Here is a 24,239-nt window from a genome sequence, read left to right on the forward strand (position 1 = left end):
TATAGGCCTACTGTACAATACAGCATATATGCTGAGTATGGCGAATATACCATGCGAAGGCTAAAAAAGATAGAGATGTTTATACTGGTTTCTTTCAAATTGTTCCCTTTGCGGCCCCAGACTCGTGCCTTAGATGGTAGCCTACCAAAATTAGGGGGTCTGGCTCAAGGACTAAAATAGGCCCTGAGTCTTTTCGTCATCTTTTGGTAAACAAAAAAATCTTATTATTTAATGTATAGGCTGACTATTATTTAGGTTACTTAATGAAATTACTTGATTAACTGTAAAAAAAAAAAAAAAAAAAAAAACAAGTTAGTTGCTTATATATAAGCCATCTCATACTCTTGAAATATTTGGCTAAGAGGGAGCATGTGTAGGTTACACAAAAAGCAGTTATGTCAAGCAAAATTTCTAATATCATCAATAAAGAAATCATCTTTGAACAATGCAGTGCAGCTCCTCAGCAAGGCATCAGGTAGTGCGCCGATAGTGGGTTGATGACGCCTCCATCCGGGAATGTCATACGCAGAGGTTCTCCGTCATGGCGGCGTCAGGTGAGGATTATGGTCCGTTCTTGCACCAGTATTGTAATTATTACCTAAAATGGCTAGTATCAAAACACGTTTTAGCAAGATTTTACAGTCGTAAAGGGGTGTGCTCAGCCAGTTTTAGGTGCCATGCGTTTTGTTGTGACTGTAAAAGATAGTTGCAAAAAAAGGTTTGTTCTGGCGAGAACGCTGCGTAGAAACTGCACCAGTAAGGGCTAGCGGTGGCTAGCTAGCCAGCTGGCTGGCCCGATTATTTTAGCTAGCATGCTCCTTAGCAAGGATACCTAGATCCACATTGTACCCTATCTACTAATTGACTGACTTCTTTGATTGAACAAGAGGATGACATGCCGTGCTATTGCATTTTTCTTAGTTGTTAATGCTTAAAAGCCGTGCCGTGTCTCTAGTCCAGCCGTCATTTTGTTTTCTGCAGCCTGTCACTGGAAGTTTTTGTTCAGCGGTGGTAAACGTTTGCTAATTCAGTCGAACCGCTATGCTGTATAGTAGTTTAACTTGCTCTGTTGTTTGGAGTACATTTAAATATTTGGAGTGGATTCACTGTCAACAAATATAAGTAGCATCTAGATACAGGATAGGTATTGTTGCCACGCATGAAAACTCTCAATTTGTTTACCAAGCGCAGGCGCATAGGCCGAGGGAGGGGCGCTCTGTGTTGGGGCTACACTAACTTCACACGTGGACCACTGGAGGGAGGGGGCTCGGGGATATCACTCGTTTGTTTTGAATGACTGATATTCCATCTTTACGTGTTAGAAAGTAACTGTGTTATTTCGCATGCATACTTGCATTTTGGATTCAACAGAGTCTTGCTTTGTTTTCATTTGGGCGTCTTTTGCAGTTCGCCTCATGACAGTCCCGTGGTAGATTGGCATGCATTGCCTTTTTGTTGGAAAAAGGATAGGAAAGGTCAACATCGATGTAATTTGTCAAACAAAACTAAACCATTTTCTTTGGTCAAAATACTTTGGGTTTTACTCAAAATACCTGAGTGATGTGTTTTTTTATATATATAATGTATCGTGGCACCATCCAATAATAGTCCTAAGAATGCCATTTTGCCTTCTCACATTCACACCTAATGTGTGTTATTGAGTGTCAAGAGAAGTGAAATAATCTTAATGATTGTTTTTCTTGGTGCACAATGCCAGATCTGCTTCCTGGAGGATTGAGCGATTGACAAGAGTGAGACATTGATGAGATGGTCTATGTAATGCATTGCAGACTTCAGGTTAGACTGATAGATTTGACTATAAACCATGGGTGTTTGTTCCAACTGTGTTGTTTTGCCATGCTTTGGGTTTTGTCCCAGTGGCAGAGCTGTAAACACTTGATTCAGTGGTGCACCAGTGGAATCCCCTGACCGCACACTTTTTCACAATGGTATTTGGGGTCGCAGCAGCGTACTGTAGCACCCTGCTTGCAGAGAAAAACAACATCCCTCTGTGACGTAGGTTGTCAAAACAAGGCAACAAAACGCCCCTGCTCCATCCACCCCACTTGTTTTAGATGCCATTGATTTGGGCTGGACAGAAAGAGCTTTTAAGGGTTCAGCAATTACAGACTCATGGCTGTGTTTGTGTTTGAATAAACTGCGGGTCAATGCTAGATAGTCCACTCACTTTCAGTGTTTCAGTGTTTATGAACCAGGTACAGAAAGAGGTTGCACAGTCTTTGAAAGCATGATGTTCTCACTGAGATCACATAAGTGCATCTTTTGTGGGAGATGATGAAAACGGCATGACTGCATTCATTTGCCTGCAGTTGAATGTAGTTACATCAAGCATTGTTGGATTAAACTGAGCAGTCAAATCTATAATTCTTTAATGGTCACTTCTTATGAGGTTGTGACATTTTATTGATATGAACAGAAGTACCTAATAAATGAGTCGTGTGATAGCTGTAAAAGTCGTGTAATAACTGTTTTTTTTTTCAAGTCCTTATTCCCTCATTTTGCAGCTAAGAAGAAAAATAAGAAGGGTAAGACCCTAACCCTGACCGACTTCCTGGCAGAGGACAGTGGGGGAAACCCTCCTCCCAGCTACCCTCCCACGAAGCCCACTAGCTGGGCAGATGAGACAGATGACCTAGAGGGAGATGGTGAGTTACCCATCCCTACTGCCTCTTCACCTATCTCAAGAAGTCTCAGATCCCACCTGAAACCTACAGTGAAAATATTACTGTACTGTATGATTTGTGGACTGAAATAGTTTATTGCCATTGTGTATGAAAGAAAGATGCACAAATTCCCACTCTGCACACTGCCAACTGCTTGTGGTTTATGATTCCCATGTTAATATTAATTGCTTCCTGCTGTTAATGGTTTTGTAGAGGCATTGAAAGAAAATATACACAATAATGCTCTTCTAAGACCAATCTCTCAGGGCTAGACAATACCTTAGGACTATGTGACAAAGATTGTGACAACTCACTGAAATGTTGGTGTTGCATTGTATGGAGAACTGATTTTCTTAAAGACCCATCCACACCTCCAGAACAGCTTCACCCACCTTTGTTGTTTTCTGGCTATGTTAGAATGAGTTGAGATTTTAACCAAGTTAGAGATATACATTTTTTTTTTTTTTTCCATATCACTAGATTAGATTAATCTCTAATCATCCTAAAATCGCCTTATATATCTGCCTGTGTGGAACCACTAAGGGAGAAATGCATCCCCTTTAGCTGCTGATATGGTTAAAAGTATTGCATCTCTTGTTTTTTTTTGCTTACAGACATTAGAGAGTGTACACACTGCCACTTCTGTCTAAGAATAATACGAAATGGAAAGAGTTGGTAGTAGACTGAGAGCTTCTGTTGACGAAAAACATTAATTATTCAGGTTGATTTGATGATATTATGAATTAGGGTCGTGTCGATGGACGATATCATATTCGATGGACGATATGATGGTTAACAGACATCACGATGGAAAGCATGCTCTAATGCTTCATGCTGTAATGCTTCTGGCTCTAATATTTTGGCTACAGCAATGAAGCGCCAAAGGTGTCCTTCTCCACCATGTTAAAATAAACCATTTCTCTCGTTATAGTTATAGGATCAGAAGATATCCGTCTTTCACTGTAAGGCTTGTATTTCGTGCATTTGGCAAAAGCCCCAGATAGCAGCGGAGTGGTAATCAGGATTCGTTATTTGTAAAAGTTGTTTACTTCGCCCTTCGCAAGCTCCATGTCATCTTCTGCTGATGTTCTAAAAGGACCTCAGTAAGTGTGCATCCCAAAGTCTGAAGACAGGACAGAAAAAAACAGGCTTACTCTTGCTGCCTTATTTATCTGCATGCGGTGACCAGGCATACAATCGGTGATGAAAAGTATCAATTTATGACTGTGTACTTATTAGGGCGTGTGGTCCCAAATAGTGCCAGCTCTCAAACAGAACATTAATAATGTTACATAAGGCAATAAGATAAAATGATCAGGAACAAAATACAATGTGCTTTGGTGACAAAGGTCATAGGTTTTTCAGTCCACATTTATTTATGAGGGGGGTGGTGTTAAAATAGTGGCTAAGGAGCTGGGCTTGCATACAGTGACCAGAAAAAGGGATTGATTCCCAACCGTTTTTGCTGTTGTGTCAGCCAAATGAATGAAGTAATGAGGGAATCCTATTGGGGCTCAAGTTGTACTACTGATTTATCACAAATAGCTTATCTTATAGGAATGTTTTTGTGTTTGCATTACCGCTGGGGTTAGGGTCTCATATAGATTAGAGTTGATCTTATTATGACCGCCGCGCAGCGAAGCAGCGGTCATATAGGTTTAGTCATATTTTTATTTATTTATTTATTTATTTTTTCGCATGCCCAAATTTCCGTCAATGATTCCCGGGACACTGAAAGACCGGGGTACACGAAACTTGGTGGACATGTAACCCCACATGGATAGCATGGAACCATCGTTTTTCGTTTTGATCTGTAGCCCCCCCGCTGAATTGGACCCCCCGAAAGGAGGGTAGGGCAGACACAGTTTTCTGTGAATATCTCGAAAACCGTAGGGTTTAGGAGGACCATTTTTTTTTGTATGTTGATCTCAAGGGGCCATGTCAACTCATTCCATAACCACTCATTTCATGTATAGCGCCACCTAGTTAAACACAAAAAAGTAAAAATGAGGTGGTGTAATTGAAGGTATCTGTGACCTAACATAGTCAAAACTGCACGAAATTGGAAGTGTAGGATCATTATGACACCCTCTGTATGCACGCCAAGTTTTGTGGAATTCCGTTCATGGGGGGCCACACAATAAATTAATTTATGTTACTATACACCAACTGGCCTGTAGGTGGCCGGAGACAGTTTTCTGTGAATATCTCGAGAACCGTAGGGCCTAGGAGGTCCACCTTTTTTTTGTATGTTGGTCTTAAGGGGGCATGTCAACCCATCCCATTACCACTTATTTCATGTATAGCGCCACCTAGTTAAAAATTAAAAAGCAAAAAATTAGGTGTTTTCATCACAATATCTCTGGCTGACAAGGTCAAAACTGCACGAAATTAAAAGTGTAGGATCATTATGACACCCTCCGAATGCATGCCAAGTTTTGTGTACTTTCGGTCAATGGGGGCCCTACAATAAAATAACTTATGTGTACATTTAGTGACGTACACCAACAAGGATTCCCGGGACACTGAAAGACCGGGGTACACAAAACTTGGTGGGCATGTACCCCCACATGGATAGCATGGAACCGTCATTTTTCGTTTTGATCTGCAGCCCCCCCGCTGGACTGGACCCCCCGAAAGGAGGGTAGGGCAGACACAGTTCTCTGTGGGCAGACACAGTTCTCTTTTATGGTATGTTGGTCTCAAGGGCCCACATCAACCTGGCTCATAATCACTCATTTGTGATTTGCACACACCCCCCCCGGTAAAAAATGAAAATGCAATATTATTCTGCTTTAATCGCCCCTATCTTCAGTTAAGATGTTCAGAACTGCACCAAATTTTATGTGTATGATTGACCTGGCATTCTCTGGGGGTCTGGGGGTATGCCAAGTTTCGTAGAATTTCATCCATGGGGGGGTCTAAAAAAATTAGGTTATGTGTACATTTAGTGACTGTACACTCATTGGCCTGTAAATGGCGGTGCACACATATAAACATGCACACACACAGGCACCCACATACTATCAGTATTAGAACGGCCGATACATAATTACAAATTCAGTAGGATCAAAAGAAAGACAAAATAAATATTCATCATCATCATCATGGCTGCATTTTCAGTATTGGCGATAAGTAGTCGTTTGTCCACTAGATGGCGCATCGTTGCAGTGAGACGTAATTTTGTTGGAAGTTAAAAGTGGGTTGGGGGAAAACAATGGACACTTCCTACAAGGACTGTAATTTACCGCAGCGAACATCTAATTAGGACAGGACGATGTTCACATGAAGTGTAATTCCCATTTCTTCTTGAAGCCGAAATAAATCTGAGGATGTTTATCGGACATGCTTGGTTTTTACTGCAGGTACGTTAATCTTGTAATATCAATAAGGACCTAGGTAATGTTACCGTTAGCGTTGGTTGAGTGATGGAGGCCCATTTGATTGATTGCATTTGTAGAAAACTATAAATGCGGTTATACCAAGCAAATTGATAGCAGCACTGTTTGTATCTTTCGACTGTCATTTATTGCACGTGCTACAAAATCATTCTGTGCAATGGAAGATTTACCAACGTTACACTGGTCTGATACAGTTTTGCCTATACATGCGTGAGACTGAGACGCCTGTTTATTTTGTTTTAAGTGCGTGCAGGGTGTGAGAGGGGAATCGATGTGCTTTGATTCCAGCTTGGTAGTTGTAGTCTGTGAAATTAAAAAGCACGTGTGTGTGAAGTATCCAAACAATGACACCTTCATTTCATTATGGCTGCTTTTAGCAACACACCTTAAGCTACTGTGTAGTGGGTCCCATTTAGAAGTGGCTACTTCATTCGCATTTTCCTTGACTCATGGAGCTGCGTGAATGTTATTACAACTTTTCGCCACGATATGGCAGTTTAAGTCCGCTTGATACTGTAAGTCGTAAGCCATTGGTTTCCAAAGGAGATTTTATTTGTGTCGCCAGCATAGCCTATTGACAATTTATGTTGTAAATAGGCCTACCTTATAATCCTACCTGTAGCTTAGGGAAGCTAACAGCTTTCTATTAGGATCTAGTTTGTTAGTTACAGTTTTGTCATAACTCCCTAATGCATTTTTGCATTTAGAATAGCCAGAGCGTGTATATCTCAATCTGAAAATTAAACAATATCGGGTGTCTATGGACTAGGCTGGGTGAACCCAGCCTGATCTGCCCGCTATTTATTTTTTGATTTCTTAAAAGATTGAGCTTGGTCTGATGAAAGCCAGACTAGCCATGGACCTCAGTTACACAATGCAAGGGAACATGAATCAGCCTATATTTGCACGAACAATAACGGACAAAAGCTCTTCAACTTTGGCCCGTTAAAATGTGTATGAACAGTCTAGCGACGCATTTCATCAAGGCCCATTTGGACATGTCAGTTATTTGCACCACTGGTTAGATGTAAAACAGCATTTCGTTTCAGACTACTGTTACTTAATTTGTGCATTAGCAATAACGTTTCAGACTACTGTTACTTAATTTGTGCATTGACAATAAAGTATTACATGAACTAAAGATGACTAAAATCTTATGTAGAAGAAGAAACATTCACAAAAAATCCATCCATCCAAAAATGACCTTTGTTTTTGATAGCTGTTGAAAACGGCATGGAACTGACAGAGATGTTTTTGTTTATAAATACATAAAAAATAAATAAATACATAAATAAATAACATTATGCTGATACCTTTTGCTTTTCCCAAATACAATGTAGCCTACAGGTGTAAGTGACCTTTCATCAATCCAGTTGCAATGGATGAACTGTGATGAACTGCCCTACTTGTGATTGTTTAGAGATTTTAAAGGTTTTATAACAATGCTACATCTTCTTTGGCTATTCTACAATCTATTCACCTTTTCAGCACCAGTAGGCTACTTTCTGTGCAGCCGCACACACACACTCAGGCATGCCAAACAAGCATACACAAAAGTTTCAAGAGTGGGGGATGGAGTAAAATATGGAGACAAATTGAACTGTGATTTATTTTCGTGGAATGGATGTACAGGACTGAGCGGCGGTCATATTTTGTACCGCTATGCGGTACATCTAGTTAAACTTTATCTCCAAATGTTTAGGCTACATCAGAGTTTCTCTGCCTTTAAAACAGTATCTTCTTATAAGAAAGTAACAAAGAAAACTAAAATACACTGCCCTTGTCATATTCTTCCCTGCAGTGTCCACCTCTTGGCACACAGAGGATGACGTGTACCGGGCACCGCCCATCGACCGCTCCATCCTGCCCACAGCACCGCGGGCTGCCCGGGAGCCCAACATCGACCGCTCACGTCTGCCTCGAAGCCCCCCCTACACTGCCTTTCTGGGCAACCTGCCCTATGACGTCACTGAGGACTCCATCAAGGACTTCTTCCGTGGCCTCAGCGTGAGTGAAGCTGGGCGCCTGGGGGGGTGCTGGCCTAAAGGGATATGACCCACTCACTTTCACATTTGTAATTCTTGGCCAATTGTGTATTTTTGTTATGAAGTATATGTCTTTTAAATAGCTAGTTCTAAAACAGGCTATTGCAATATCTCTAGCTCCCTTTACAGGCCAAAATTAATTGCATAAGCAACTAAGTTATGTTTAATTTTCATTTACATCAAGAAGTCTGGTATTTATTCTGACAAAGTTATTTTAGGAAAACGTCCACATTACATTGTATGACAACACATGATGGAATTTATATACTTTTTATGTTTGGCAAATAGTCTTAATGTCAACAGTGCTATAGAAGAGAGAGGTATATTAGATATCTTGAGCCCTTAGGGGCTATAAAGGGCCTATATATACAACCCTGACTAGCTGTTAACTGGCAAGAAATTATTTCCTACTCCCTGACCCAAGCAGTTTGGGGGCAGTGTATGAGTTCATTTGCACACCACTACCTCCTATATCTTCACAGAAGTGAACAAAAGGTTTGACCAAAGTGGTGGAGGCTGAAAGTTGCATGTAGCATGAAAACATTTAAATGATTAAGATATAGATAGACTATGCCATTAATATCTCCATAAATATCAATTGAATTTTAAAGTCTTAAATGTTTGGTCAAGGCAAACAGACCCAGACAGGGATTTCTAGGAGAATGAAGCTATAGGTTTCTGCTATTAAAGCCATGGGAGGTCTTTCATTTTGAGGTTTACGACTTGCACTCAGTTCATTTTACTAGAGCTTGACACTACACCGCCTACTTGGAATACCCTCAGGATAGCCATGCTTACTTGGTTCCATTCATTCCAGTACTCCGAACATGGACTGAATTACGAACAGACCCAGGCTCATGGACAGGTGCTGTAGCTTGGAAAAATGCAGCATTCCATTTCACTTTTAAAAACACTGTTCCTGACAATATGGGCTTATGCCAGTAACATCATCCTTGCTTTGCTTTGATTTGCTGTCTTCACTAGGGGTGGGCGATATATGTTGTCTGCGATAATATCGTGATTGTTGTTTTAACGATGTGCAAATTGACATTATCGAGTATTTAAATTACTTATGGGGAAAAAACACTCAATCATGCATTGAAACCCCATACATTCACTAAATCCATGTGGTGTATGCGAGAGAAGCCCCTGGCTGCAGCAGAGCAAGTGTCAGATGATCGCCAGTGGGTCCACGTTGTCACACGCACGCCTATAATGTTTATTTTAGATATTATTTTTTGTCCATATCGCCCACCCCTAGTCTTCACTACATTGAATCACTAGCACCTCCTGAGGTACAGAGTGGCATTATGAGACAGGAAGGCCGGGGGCTCGCTGGTTAGCCAGAGACTTTCTAATGAGGAGACACAGAACTCAAAAAATCCTCCATAGAAGTGCATGGGGTTAGTTTGTAACGCCAATATGGCCGTTGTCTACACATATCCCACAACGTCGACATGTGAATACATTGAGCCAATCATGTGGTGTGATGTGAATACATTGAGCCAATCATATGGTGTGTTGTGAAGACATCGTGCCAATCATGTGTTGTGAACTCGCCGCTGGAGCAAGGTTGGTGTCGTGAAGCCTTGCGCACGCGCATTTCTGCCGAATAGGATGCCGATGAGAGCCCAAAAAGCGTTGCAATATGGCCGCCGAGTGGAGGGACTTGCCTAAAAGGACTTTGGGTTAGCTTGCTAATATTAGTGTATATCTGGGAAACACTGATCATAGGCATTTTTGTCACAACAGATATTTCTTCACATTTTCTCACTTTTTCTAGTATTTTTTTTTTTTCAAAATGACGTATCCATTCGTTGAGCTGACGCTCTTGTTACTGTTGTTTTCCTGTGCAGCGTAAAAACATCTTCCTCTCTCTTACACCCACGCCCCTTCCCCTTGTCCTTGGTGTCCGTCTGTGTACGTGTGAGGTCATTACTCTTACCCTGTCCTCTGGCCTGTCCTCCTGTCCAGATCAGTGCGGTGCGTCTCCCCAGAGAGCCCAGCAACCCAGAGCGGCTGAAGGGCTTCGGCTATGCAGAGTTTGATGATGTGGACTCTCTACTGCGCGCCCTCAGCTTGAACGAGGAGGTAAGACCAGCCATCTCTGAAATCACCACCTGTCTTCTCTTAAACATTACACATTTTTAGTTTTTATCAAATTAGTTTTTATCAAATGTCTAACAATTTTGAAGATTGTGTGTGTGTGTGTGTGTGTGTGTGTGTGTGTGTGACCACAGATGTCGAGAATTATTGTTGTTGATATCATAGTCAAATTGTCTTTTGTTACATTGACAGACTTTGTTGTTTGTGTGGTGTGTTGATGTCAGTTCAGGCATGACAGTCTTGTTTTTTGCTATATATCTTCACTTCTTAATTTAGCTGTACTAAACAATGCTTTATTAGGAATAACAACTTGCAGATGTAGATCAAATATCGTGTAATTTGCTGATACCGTTAACAGGTTGCTGTCCGGTAGAGTTAGGGCTGTGTAGGTCTGGCTACATATTAGAGCCTAACTTATCAGCATGTCCAGAGGCAAATCCCATGTGTAAGTAAGTTTTTTGTTGTCGAGAAAATATAGTAAACAACATTGAGTTTGAGAGTTTGATTATGGTTTTGTTCTAAAACTAGCAAGCTATTTACCTAAAAGGCATGCAGAGCCTTGCAAATGTCACCCAGAGCCTTATTGGTAATATGATAAACTTGTTCACAAGCTAACTGGTGTCTTTTGGTGGTGTCTTTGAGTAACTTGAGGTGAGACTTGCACAAAATTGAGAAAACGCTTTTCTAAAGACCTCACAACAATAAGTGCTAATTCATTACCACTAGGTGGCACATTTGATATGCTTTGATACCTCAGGAAAAACTGAATTGTAAATATTGTGTTGGTCACATTCCCCATTTATTCCTTTATTTATCTCCTCTGGCTTTTCAGAACTTGGGCAATCGGAGAATCAGAGTGGACATTGCAGACCAGTCCAATGAGAAAGGTGCGTGTTAAATGTGCTATATAAGTAAAGTTGACACTTGGCACATTTAAAACTTTTATTTGAGCTAAAGAACTTGCAGTCCCATCATGCCACACGCGTTAATGCACGTGTGCTGTGTGACTTGTACATCTCAGAGCGAGACGATCGCTCCATGTCTGGACGTGATCGCAACAGGGGTGGGGATGGAGGTCCAGACAAGACCGACTCCGACTGGCGAGCCAGGCCCAGCTCCGACACAGACAACGGGCCGTGGAGGGATGATGGGGGCGGGGGCGGGGGCGGGGGAGGAGAGCGTAAGTACCCCTGCGGGCAGCACACTGGCAGGAACTGTCCTCTCGCACATGCTCAGACACTCACACCAGCACCACCTGGTCCCTTGCAGGGTCCCGCGATACAGGCTCCCGATTCGAGTCAGAACGATTCCGAGACGGGCCGCGACGAGACGCTGATCGCTATGACGGCGGAAGAGAGCGATACAGGGATCGCTACGATGACCGTGACCGCAGAGACTACGATAAAGGTATGACTTCCATCCAGGTGTTTCATCCAGGTAGTTACCCTCTGTTAGATCTGATAAAGGTATGACTTCCATCCAGGTGTTTCATCCAGGTAGTTACCCTCTGTTAGATCTGATAAAGGTATGACTTCCATCCAGGTGTTTCATCCAGGTAGTTACCCTCTGTTCGATCTGATTTCTGTCATGTGTCACCAGGCATCTGCGTATTGTATTGAGCATGTGCGGTGCTGAGCTCCTCTGTATTTATGGTGTTTAAGGCTATGACTCGCGCAGTGGTGGTCGCAGACCATTTGGCAGCGGTTTCCGACGTGATTATGACGACAGGCGGGATGAATATAGGAGTGGTGGTGATCGCTATGGTGATCGCTATGGAGACCGCGATCGTTATGGTGACCGGGAGGACAGATTTGAGAGACGGGAGGAGAGGCGTGAGGATCGAGGTGAGAGCAATTCTGTCATGTTTTATCATTTCATGTGGTCTTACTGGAAACGTACTCTATCAGACTCTCAGAGGTCTTTTTTTTAAACTAACATTCAGTACGTATTTTCCTTTGTGTGCAACATTCTTGAATTTCCCCTCGGGAATCAATAAAGTGTCTGTCTGTCTGTCTATCTATCTATCTATCTATCTATCTATCTATCTATCTATTCATTCTCTCGCTCTGTGAAAGTTGTTGTTGCTGGTGATTGACACCTCTGGATCCACCCGTGTCACTGTGCAGGTCCTCTCCAAAGACCCAAGCTCAACCTGAAGCCCCGCAGCGTGCCAAAAGAGAGCGAACCAAGCGACAGCTCCTCCGCCCCGTCGGGCCGGGCCGCCTCCATCTTCGGAGGGGCCAAGCCTGTGGACACTGCGGCCAAGGAGCGTGAGGTGGAGGAGCGGCTGAAGAAGGAGCAGGAGAGGCTGCAGAGGCAACTGGACGAGGAGAAGGTCAAAGGGCCTGAGCGCAGACCCAGAGAGAGGTGAGGGCCAGGCAGGAGACGCCTCACACAGAGGCCCTTCCGAGTGGTCCTGCCTGCTGCAGAGCACAGAATAGCCAGACATATTTTCAAAGGAGCTTTATGGTCTGTAATGGTCCATAATGTTTATTGTGGTCAGTCCTTTGGGTCTGTGCCATAAATGAGCCCTTCATTCCTCCAGGCATCCCAGCTGGCGCAGTGAGGACCAACTCGAGCGCTCCAGGACAGGAAGTGAGTCTTCACAATCAGGCAGCATGACAGGCCGAGGTAAGAGGTCACGACCCCAGCACTCAACGGTCCAGCTGGTTGACCTAGAGTTCCTTTATAGAGGTCCTGTTATATTGACATCAGATTTGTAGCCTGGTTGTTGCAGTATATGGAGGTTTGCTAGAAAAGGGGTCTGATATGCTAAACTGCAAGATCATTCAAAAACATTGCATGATTGCACCCACCCCTCGTATTGCCTCACTGGATTCTTTTCAGCTTTTTGCACATTCTTACGAAACCCCAGAGGTGTCATAGCAAGGTCATTTTTTAGTCAAACGAGCACACAATTTAGTAAAATGAGCATGCATTCTCTTGATAAACAAAACAAATTTGTAATGACACATCCCGGCCTCCGTACATTCTTGTTGCTTCTGCAATTGCTGGTTGCTCTTCCTTTTTTTAAAAAAAAACTTCCTGTGAATAACTGTCCAAGCCATCTGGCTACTTGGTCTTGTTTTATAAATAATATTTTCCTGCTGGTTCAATTTGTATCCAGTTTTCAATGAAAATCTATTGAACATGCATGAGAACTATAACATCATACTTAACCTCTACAGGTTCTCGGCGCAGAGAAAGCGAGCGCTCGGTGGAAAACGAGGTGTTTAGCGGGCGTGATGAGGAGCCTCCCTCACCTAGCAACCAAGCCCCGTCCCCCAAACAGGAAGCGCTGCCACTCAAGGTGGTGCCTGCCCCGCCCCCCAAGGAGAATGCCTGGGCCAAGCGGAGTGCTCTGAGCAGCAGCGACGGAGACAGCCGGCCCTCCGCATCCCCCAGCAACGCCAATCCCCCCAAACCCAGCAGGTCAGAGGGCACGCACTGCCCACAGAACACCACAACGCCACACCAGTCAGCACTCGCTCCGCTCAGACCCTTCTAGAAGTTAGGCAGTCACATGTATTGATCTAGCAGAAATGTGTTTTCCCTAAAGTATTACAGTGCAGTTGCATTTTCCTCAGTATTTTTCCCCCAGTCCTGTGACACTGTATCTCTCCTAGTTTAGAGGAGGATAGTTGGCTAGGCAGTCTCTTTCCCCTGAAGTAGCACTATTAGTTAACAAACACTATTGAACACTTTTTTTTTATTTATTTTATTTTATTTAACCTTTATTTTACTAGGAAATCTGAGATTCAGATTTTTTTTTTTTCAAGGGAGTCCTGGCCAAGACAGCAGCATAATAGTATAATATATACAGTGAAAAACAGACAACATAAAACAGAAAAAGACAGTTGGCAATTTAACATCATCTCAACATGATCACCAGCAGCACTCAGTAACAGCACATGTGTATTTAGTACTCAAATAGTCCTTTATCCTAGTTTTAAACTGTGTCATTGTTCAATCAATCAAGATGATTCTGGAATGTATACCAGGATGAGGGTGCAAATGCTTTAAAGGCACTTTCACCGAGGACAGTTCGGGGAATGTCGCACATAATTTGCCCATATGATCGAAGATAACAAGTCCTGGTTATGACTTTAGGAGTCAGGAGAGAACATAAGCAAGGAGGCAGTTCACACAGAATGGCCTTATAAAGAAGAACATACCAATGCTCCAACCTGCGATTGTGCAAAGAAGGCCAACCAACACTCATACAAGCTACAGTGATGAGGACGGAAAATAGAATTAGTTAAAAATCTTAGTGCTGCATGGTATACTGAATCCAGCATTTTTGGAAAAGATTGATTTGCATGGATGTATACAATATCACCATAAACCAGTATTGACAAAAATCTTTTCTCACACTAAAAGAGAAACAGCATTTGTTTCTATAATAGAAACCCAACTTTACTCTAAGTTTTTTTGTTAGACACTCTATATGCTGCTTGAAGGACAAACTTTCTTCTAAGAAGAAACCATGATATTTGTAGACTGATACTCGTTCAATTACTTTCTCATCTAGTGTTACAAACTGACAAGTATCGTCTGTGTTCCTTGATTTAGAGAAGCATGTAATTTTAGAGTTTAGTACAAGTCTCAATGTATGGAGATTCTTCTTAATAATGTTAAAAGCTTAACTCAATTAACACTTAACACTTTGCTTTTCAGCAAAGAAGTAAGCCTGTTTACCTCTATTTCCTTCAGCAATGGATTTTAAACCATAATATGATCATATCATTTCAATGATCATATCCTTTTTAGATATGGACATGGAAGTTAGCCTCTAGGTCCTGGAACATGTGAAAAGGCTGTTCTCTGAGCAAATCTCTGAGTTCTTAATGATACATGACCACTTAGTACACTGTCATGACTCACTGAGTTTAAGTAACATAGTTACTGCTTTGTGTTCTCTGGGGAGCATGCGCCAATCTGTCATTCAACAAAAGCTACCTTTGTGCAGCATGAACTATGTATAATTGTTGTTTTAAAGAGGACATATTATGCAAATGTCACGTTTTCAGTGCTTTTACGCATGTAGGCTTGCTACCAAAATATAAAGATAACGCAAGCCAGTCATTTGTCTTTTGCTGCCTAAGTCTGAAGACATGATTCAGAAAGCAGTTCAGATTCTGCTGGCTAAAGTGACGTAACGTCTACTAGCTTGTTGAATAAGTCCACCCCAATTTCACCAATCTGGACAAGTGACTGCAGAATGAAAATGTGAAAGTTTGCTCTTTTCCCATAAGCTTGGGACCTGTTAGCAATGTTGAAGTGAAGCCATCGAGCAAGATGCTTGTTGTGTTAGTAAGAGAAGTGTGTTGTGGTGCTCATTTTGGTATTTTGTGTGTTTGTACTTTTTTGTATAGTATTTTTGACACAGATGTTTTGTTAAGTCTTCATGAATCTATTTAAAATTGTGGGAAAATGGGTGTAATATGTCCTCTTTAATGAAAGAGCCTTTGGTAGGGGCCCTTTTTAGAGATATTTTTTCTCAGTGCACTTAAACCCCACTTGTTGCTTCATAAACCACCATAAAATCAGCCACCTTGTTCCATTAAACCTATTTGGATTCAGCTCCGTTGCACTGGGCAACTGTACTCACAAGGCCCTTTAAAGTTCTTATATTCATACACATATAGGTCTTAGATATATTGGTGAAAAGACCATGATGTATAAAGAACACATTTATACATTTTTTTCCCCCCAGCTCTCCAAGCTCAGCTGATGAGAAAGATCCCCAAAGAGGCAAAGGTAAGAAAAAGGCTCGGCGGGCCACTTGTTATCTGTTTTGGCCTCAGTATATCTGAAATCTCCAAATGTGCCCCCTCATTATCCCGTCTTTACCAGCTGCTGTGTGTGACCCAGAACACTGCTCAGTCTCAGTACTCCGTGGGACTGGCATCAGAGTGTGTTTTGGTGCTACAGTATGTGTGTGTAGTTCGAGCTCGAGCCACTAAAGGCCATGGGAGGATGAGCGTGGTCAGAGCTCACGTGGCCTGCTCTGAGCCTGACCCCAGGCCAGCAGCTTCCCCACCCCCCTCCCCACCTTCCCTCTGGCGTTCCCTCCCGCCAGCTCAACGCTGGCCTCTCCTTTCTAGATGAGAACCAGGCCGACGGCGTGCGCCGGGAGCGAGGACCCAAGCGAGGGCGGGCAGGGGCCTCGGGCCCCACAGCGGGCAGGGGCCGCAGAGAGGCAGCCAGCCGAGACCGGCGGAAGGAAGCGGACAGGTCAGCCAATCAGTGGCGCCCCTGGTGGCCATCTAGCGCCAAACAGGGCACAGGGTTCATTCAGCTCCGCCCATCTCCCCACAGGCACTGTGTGCCAGCCAGCTCTGATGTTGTTCTGCCAGATTGGATTTTCAATTCAAACCATTTGGGACATTTGATATGCACTAGAGATGGGTGGACTTGGGGGACCTTTTGTATTAGACTACTCCAGAGCCTAGTGTGCGTGTGTGTGTGTGTGCGTGTGTGTGTTTGCATAAGCCCCAATGAAGATCGTATAACTAATTTTCATACGGTGAGCTTACATGTACTTGCCAACCTCACACTGAATCAGGTTCAGCGTTTTCCGGGGTTGCTTTCTGTCTCATGCTCATGCTTCTCCTGTGTGTGTTGCTGTTTAAATCATCAGCACTTGACCTCTCTGGCCTCTCTCTTCTTTCGGGGTCAGTACGGCCTAGAACAACTGAGGTGCTGATTATTTTCATACCTTCTGTCCCCATCTCTGTATCCCAGCCTTGCGTCCAAGCAGCGCATTGTTAAGAATCAGTTGAGGTGCAGATGATTAATCAAAGCAAAGATGGCCTTCCTGGTGTGCTGTGCAGCTTTTTTGCCAAGGTTGCTGTCCGCACGGCCTCATTCAGCTGCTCACGCTGCCAGCTTGCACTCTCCAACACATTGAAAGCCTGTGCTGGTTGTGTTCGCGCCAGTTGTGCTATTTCTGTTAAAAATACATAATTATGCATACATGCTTTTATTTGTTTGAAGGACAAGCCTGGTACACATGTTCAGTCATTTATGTACAGCCTTCACAGTGGATGTTTTTACAGCATGTAAGAGATCTTTGTCTGAGCGTAGGCTGCTACAGTAGATACCATATCCTGAAAAAAGAAGGTTGAGACCAAGAAAAAACACTTTTCCTGTTTTGAGACAAATGTCTCAACGTTTGAAAATGATTGGCTCTAACTAATCTGAAAAGCCAACCAGAACATGTTTTGAATTACCAAATCATGGAAAATACTCTAAACTGGACTTGTCAATTACTTAATAGAACTTAATTGAAACCCAAATAGTTATGTGAGTTATGAAATTGAAACCAAATGGAACACTGAAGTCTGGAGTGTGTGTGGTGCATCCGTGTGTGATGGTGTGGTTTGTGTGTGTGACACAGTTCCAGGTCTCTGCTCTTTGACTGTATTGTACGTTGCTTGTAGAAAGGACGGCAGAAGAGAGCGTGACCTCAGACCCGCACCAGAGCCAAAGAGATATGAGGAACCTCCTTGCCCTGTGAGTGTGTCTCTCTCTCTCTGGTTGTGTCCCCTCCCCCAAACCATACCACCCCACCACTAACCCCCCAGCAGAGCTTAGCACATGTTGTGTGGTTCATGCTTTTCAGAGACACAAGGCAGGTGTGTCATGGGTGTAGGGATTGGGATCTCCAGAGACACCACTGTCTTTTTAGTCATGACTCAGTAAGGTCATATTGTGCAAGGGATGTCAAAAGTATAGAATAGAATTTAATTTTAAAAACTACTCAGTGCCAAGTTTTTTGAAGTAATTGATATGGTTATTCTGAATTAAAATATTAACCTTAAAGCCTTAAAATGCAAAATATTACATATTGTGATGTCGTGAGATGCTTTGTGAAGTGTAACTATACTTAACACCTAGTTGCAGGTAGAGGAGATAGTTGTTGAAATTCCTTCTGATGTACGCAATTTACTCAGCAAGGATGCATTTTAAGGTGTCCGTAACTCTAATCCCCTTTTTGACCCATTCAGCAAATCGCTCCTCACTGTCCTGTTCTGTGTTTGTATTCCTAAGAAGCTCCAGTGTTATCGTGCTTTCTGTTTGTCTCGTAAATCCACCGCCCGAGTTGGAAAGTGTAAATTACCCAGCTTTCTTGCGGCATTTTGGGCAGGCACGCCCACTTTACCTCGGAGTACTTGAGGGTACCCCGAGGTGGACGTACAACCTTACAACAAACATGGCTGCGCCCATAGTTGAGATGAGATGACTTGTATTTTTTTTGCATATGTACTGTGTTGGTCATGTTAAAGTTGATGTAATGCTCTTACACTCTAGATTACATTGCTGCTTCAATCCGGTCACCAATTCACGCATTGCTCAGTCTTGCTGTGCGTGCAATACAATGTAACAATTTGTTTTCCAGCCGTTTAGCTAGAGGCTACATGTAGCACAAAACAGTAACAATGACTAGCCTCCTGCTAATGCCCCTCGTGGCTCGAGAGAAAGGCGTTCCTAAAGCCACTCATTGGTACATGTTGTACGAGTGGGTGTACGATGATTTACAAGACAAATAGAAAGCACCAGTACACGGTCCTGCTTCTGTAAATGGGAGACAAACATAGTGGGTCGGCCCAAGCCATAAGCAATCCCATGGGGCTGCAGGAGTGCCGAAGGGAGGGATGTAATTGGCTGTTGAGCTGAAATATCAACATTTCCACAACAATGAATTATGAACTACATCTTCAGCAATTCAGTGCTTTGTATGAAATCTGAGATTTCAGAAACATATGTGCTGTCTGCTGCCTGCCACCAAATAATTTAAGAGGTCCAAGTATGTTATCACAAAATAGCATCATAGGCAAGTTTTGCCGTGGTTACACAACAAAATTCATTAAACACCATTGTGTCGGGTATGTGGTTTCACATTCATGATATGAGAAAGTTAATCAGGCACAGTTATAAAAAAAAAAATCTGTCTTAAAATTGTTGATGAGTTCATGTTGCCATAAAGCTTGTTTACAGGATGTGGAACCGGAACTTGTTGAGTGATTGTGAGTCCTCTTTTTAAAAGTATACCCACTCAAACCATCTGAATAATACCTGTCTGAAATTATATAGATTGTCATTTTGCTAAAGATTATTCTGTCCTGAATTCTGAATGAATGATACTTCCTGACAGATGGGCAGCATGCTATGCTGTTTACTATGCTCTAGCAAGGTAATGGACCTGAAAACAATCAGCCTATCACTAGCCTGGGAATACCCATACGAACTTTCGCCAAGTTTGGGATATGTTCTGCACATCCGTCTGGCCAAGAGGCCATTGAAGCCCATTTCCAATGTCCCTAAAACATGGACACACTAATACAATTGCTAATTTGGCATAAACGTGTATTTCTTTGGAATTGAGTAAACAACTGCATTTACAAGATTGCTACACTTCTGAAATGATTTGGTGAGAGTTTAATGTACCAATTGAAATTTAATTTCACTGCTAGTTACGCCCCTGCTGGAAGTTGTAAGTCAATGAACCTTTCCCAGACCCACTCTCAATTGAGAAGGGTTTGGTGTCAACAAGACTAGCCCATCACCCTACTTCACTGCTATTATGGTTGTGAGTGAACTTCTAAACAGTTTGTTTTGTAGACATGACCTCAGCCACGAGGAGTGGTTGCTGCTTTTACAGAAAAAGTACAGAATAAGTGGTTGAATGCTTTACAGAAAAAAGTACTGTCTGAAATCACACTGATCTCTGTTAAGTCCATCTTACAAAGCTTTTTGGAAGGTTTGAATATGATGCCATATCTTGTCATTTGGATAAGTTCCCTCACAGACTGCTAATTTCAAATGCCTATGATTGTTCTTTTATAGGATCCTTTGTGTACATTGTACAAACGTGACAGTCCTCTCAGATGAATGGTTATATTGGTTTGTCCATTTGCTCCCAAAATAGCAATTTCAATAAACAAATCCTCCCACTGATCTCTTTAGGTGGTGGGATGCGGGTGCAACACCCAGCCCCACCTCTAGCACAGGTTGTTTTGCTGTGCTCTATTTTAATATTGCCAAATGTTCAGGGTGGTGCAGTACTTTCTTGAGTAACACTTTAGCAAAAGGCTAAAGGAGTCTTCCAAATGCACACACTTATAATTCTCCTTTATGAGTCATTCATCATTTCCCTGAGTAACCTCCGCGGCAGTTGCATTGTCCTTGATTCTGAATTTGCATTTGGAAAATATGTATGTATCTCAGAAATTATTTAAGGGATAACGGCCGCCGAGGTGTCCTGTTATACGGAATTAATGGACGAGGGCGAGGGGCAAAAAACTCCCCGATGATAACGAAAGTTGTACAACAAGCTGAACTAGTGAGCTTCTTTTTAAACAGAACCGCGTGTTTCCTTTGCTTTACAGCTAAGCGGGATAACGAGGTGTGTCCAGTTATACGGAATTAATAGACTCCGCTCCGCGTCGGGGAGTTTTTTGCCCCTCGCCCTCGTCCATTAATTCCGTATAACAGGACACCTCGGCGGCCGTTATCCCTTACATAATTAGCATGAAGACGACAGATTTATTTCTCATTGTTGCTTTTTATAATGGCATAAAATAATGAAAACACATGAGAGGCAGAAGCTACAGCTGTTGTTGGTAGAATGTGAATTAATTTAGCATATGGTAGTTATCATGTATTCAGTCCCTCTTTTGACCAAAACAGTTCAGCTTCTATTAACGTCAGTGGATGCTGAGCAGAAACATGTGCTTTCCTCTCCGTTTCAACCCTTGCCACCATCTAATCACTTTCGTCACAATTTCCCATGACTGGTTCTGGTTCTAAACACTAGTAGAACCAAACTAATTCTGTGATGTAATGGTCAAAAATTAGAAATCCGTTCAATAACAATGTAATAAGCCCCAGTGGGTTATAGTCACTGATGAACAGCCACAGGATGTTTACTGGGTAGAGTGGGTGGGGGGTGTTTCTATCCTAGTACTCCATAGGTGCATTACTTTCACCCCTCAAATACACCTATAAATTGACTTGTCCAAATGTCATTATTTACTACCTCCACCTAGGAGGTCATGTTTTCTGTTTGGTTGTCAGCAGGATAATGCAAAATGTACCTGTGTGAGTTTCATGAAACATGGTGAAGGGGTGTAGCATGGGTAAAACCCCATTAAGCTCTGAAGCACAGGGGTTGTATTCACGTTAGCTTGAGATAGGGCATTTAGCCCTGGCAGAGGTCTGCACCCTCCGAGCAGCCTTCTAGTTAAAACATCTCACGAGGGTTATACACGTGAGCCTTTAATATCACTTGGCTATTCAATTAAAACATGCCTACACATTTCAGCCATCATGGCCCTCGTCAGGGAAGTGGATTTAGTGTCTCAGATTTCTGCATAATGTTTGAACTATTTGGAAGAGTCACCCGACAGGGCAGCCCATCAGCCCTCATTTCACGCTGTGTGTGCCCTTCTAGTTAACTCCTCCTGTGTTTGCCCTTCTAGTTAACTCCTCCTGTGTGCCCTTCTAGTTAACTCATATTATCAAGCTTCCTGTGTGACTTGACTGCACCGTGGAACATGAGAAATTTCACACAAAAATACTCTTTTCAATCAAAACATCATTAGTGAAAAAAGAAATCAACTGAAATGTGCTAAAACTGATTGAAATCAAAATGAAAAGTAATGTAAACAAATAAACTATAACTATAAATATCTTTTCATCAGCTCTTTTCAGCAAACATCCTGCATGGTAGAGGCCCTCAAGCTTGTATTTATCTCTTTCCGTAGCAGTTGATCTTGTTCAACATGATTTATGTCAGAAGTGTGAGAGAAAAGTATCTGCAAAGACAACCAGAAATAATCATGATGAAAACAAAAACGTCACTACGCTGTAGCTGAGAATTGTCAAGTTTAGAAATAACTCTGGTGTTTGGCCATGGGAGAAAAGGTCACTTTCATGTGGAAATAACTGCTGTTGTAAACCATCAAAAAAACCAGGTTGTTTTTGAGTAGTCTCCCCAACTCTTAACCCCTAATGTCTGAATAAGAACCAGAATATCTGTGCTACTCTACATGAACTTTCTCTGTCTTCTGTTCATGCAGAAATTCAGCTCAGCCAGTAAATATGCCGCCTTGCTAATGGATGGTGATCAAGGAGATGACGCAGATGGAAGTGTGGATTGAGAAGAGGAGGAATCAGGTGCCGTTAGAACCAATCAAATCTCCAGATACTTTGAAGCAACAGCACTGAAGGCTACCCAACTCTTGTCCTACATCTGAAGTGAAAAACAAAACCATACCCCACAACCCAACTCCTCTCTTATGGACTGTACCTAAACCTAGTGAAATACTGGACTTGTTTTAAAATAGGGGAAATGAAATGTTGAATAAATGACTATAACAAATAAGTGGGGATTAAAAAAAGAATCATGGTCTTACTGCTGGGACATATACAATCATACACCATTGCACTTTGGGTGGGAACCTTCTATTTCAGCCACGGCTCAGGCAGACATTAGTTTCCATTAGGTTTTGAATGCTACCTCCATTTAAGAATGATATACCCGTAGGTGTTATTGTACTTTCCGGACTGCAGATGGCAACATTCTGGATGCACAATACATATCCACTCCTATCTGTCTGTTAAGTTTAGGTGAAGGTGTTGCAGTGTAGAGCAAATTGAGACATTCACCCACTGCAACTGGACTGGTAGGCCATGTGTGTGGAGCAGGTAAGTTACTTCAACCGTGGAACGAGTTTCATTATGTAAACGATATATGGTTGGCAGGTATACCTCATCCATATGCACTGCAGGATTCCACCCAGTGTTAGCCAGGGTGAACCCAGGTGAACCGGTTAGCAAATTTGAATTTGCTCTGCAGGTTCATCTGGAAAGGTTCCCATTGACATCTGTTTCCAAATCACCTAAAACCCAGGAAGGTGTAAGTTCTTTGGAATTGTATAAACAACTGCTTGGTTTAAAGGAAAGGTGTATTTGCTGCACCTCTGAAATGATTTGGTAAGCTTTAATGCACTGAATTTAAGTAACCATTGATGATTACGCCCCTATAAGTCGTAAAATGGGAAGTTTGGAAATGAGTGTCAATGTGATCTTTTCCAGATGGACCTGCAGAGCAAATTCAAATTTGTTGACAGGTTTGTCTGGATTCACCCAGGCCAACCCTGAGGTGATGACCCATAATCATTTATAAAGGTGTATGTACTCCAGGCAAATGTAATTCCTAAATGTCTCCGTGAAAAATAACCTTTGGACAGAAGTGATATGTTTATTCATCTGCAACTAGTTTGACATAGCAGCCTAGCTCTGCTTACGAATGCCTTACTCTTGTACAGGTAGCAATAGAGAACAAAGGAGGGGAGAATAAACTCAAGACAGTTTTTGAGGAAGCTGACTTTTGCCATCTTGATCTTCATGTTTGTTTCAAGTTAATTGTTGGAGGCAGTCTGTAAAACGCCGCAGAACTTAAACTTGCTAAAAGGTTCAGAATTACTATTTGTAGGACTGTGATGTTTAAGGACTGACGTTGAAGTGGAGGTATATTAGCATTACTGTCTTGTTTATTTCGGCCTGCACACTGTCATAGTACTGTTTAAACATTAAAACAAATCAGATGTCACCAGGAATGCTAATGCCACGATAAGCTGTCCAGGAAGAACGCAAAATCATTTTTGTGTTCAAGTCCTGCTGTGCCTTGTGAGTCTGCAGCCTGTGTTGAACTCTGACCCCAGAGACTCCAGAGACTCCAGAGCAGTGTGCTGTGTTCTGAGCAGAGGGGCCTCTGAAAGCGCTCACTATCCTCGACTCCCATGAAAACATAAACAGACTTGCAAGTCCCCACCATGGGAATGTTGGGTTGCTGTAATCAGCCCATTATGTTTCAAGAGGGCTTGCGCAACCCAAATGGCTGTAAGGAATCCATTACTTAGTCATCCCTCTGGGCCGATGGAGTGCCACATTCACCATATGCCCACACTCTATATTTTCCACATGTAAGTGCT

The 24,239-nt window shown here is 42.4% G+C and overlaps 1 protein-coding gene across 6 annotated transcripts; it reads left to right on the plus strand.

Moving 5' to 3' along the window:
• The first annotated feature begins 482 nt into the window (after window positions 1-482).
• Window positions 483-23,857, plus strand: eif4ba (eukaryotic translation initiation factor 4Ba). 6 transcript variants are annotated; one of them, XM_042099024.1, is made up of 15 exons: window positions 483-554; window positions 2,526-2,666; window positions 7,887-8,092; window positions 10,105-10,221; window positions 11,069-11,123; window positions 11,258-11,416; window positions 11,506-11,643; window positions 11,898-12,080; window positions 12,363-12,603; window positions 12,782-12,867; window positions 13,425-13,668; window positions 15,953-15,996; window positions 16,344-16,473; window positions 17,682-17,754; window positions 22,323-23,857. In XM_042099024.1, the coding sequence occupies exons 1-15, from the start codon at window positions 542-544 to the stop codon at window positions 22,401-22,403; spliced, it is 1,911 nt and encodes a 636-aa protein (XP_041954958.1). In that variant the 5' UTR covers window positions 483-541; the 3' UTR covers window positions 22,404-23,857. The 6 variants fall into 6 exon arrangements, with proteins under 6 accessions (XP_041954958.1, XP_041954957.1, XP_041954959.1 ...); XM_042099023.1 differs by having other exon boundaries at window positions 538-566; XM_042099025.1 differs by lacking the exon at window positions 17,682-17,754 and having other exon boundaries at window positions 538-566.
• Window positions 23,858-24,239: the final 382 nt, after the last annotated feature.

Source organism: Alosa sapidissima, chromosome 7 (genome assembly GCF_018492685.1).
Source record: "Alosa sapidissima isolate fAloSap1 chromosome 7, fAloSap1.pri, whole genome shotgun sequence".
Taxonomy (NCBI): Eukaryota; Metazoa; Chordata; class Actinopteri; order Clupeiformes; family Clupeidae; genus Alosa; species Alosa sapidissima.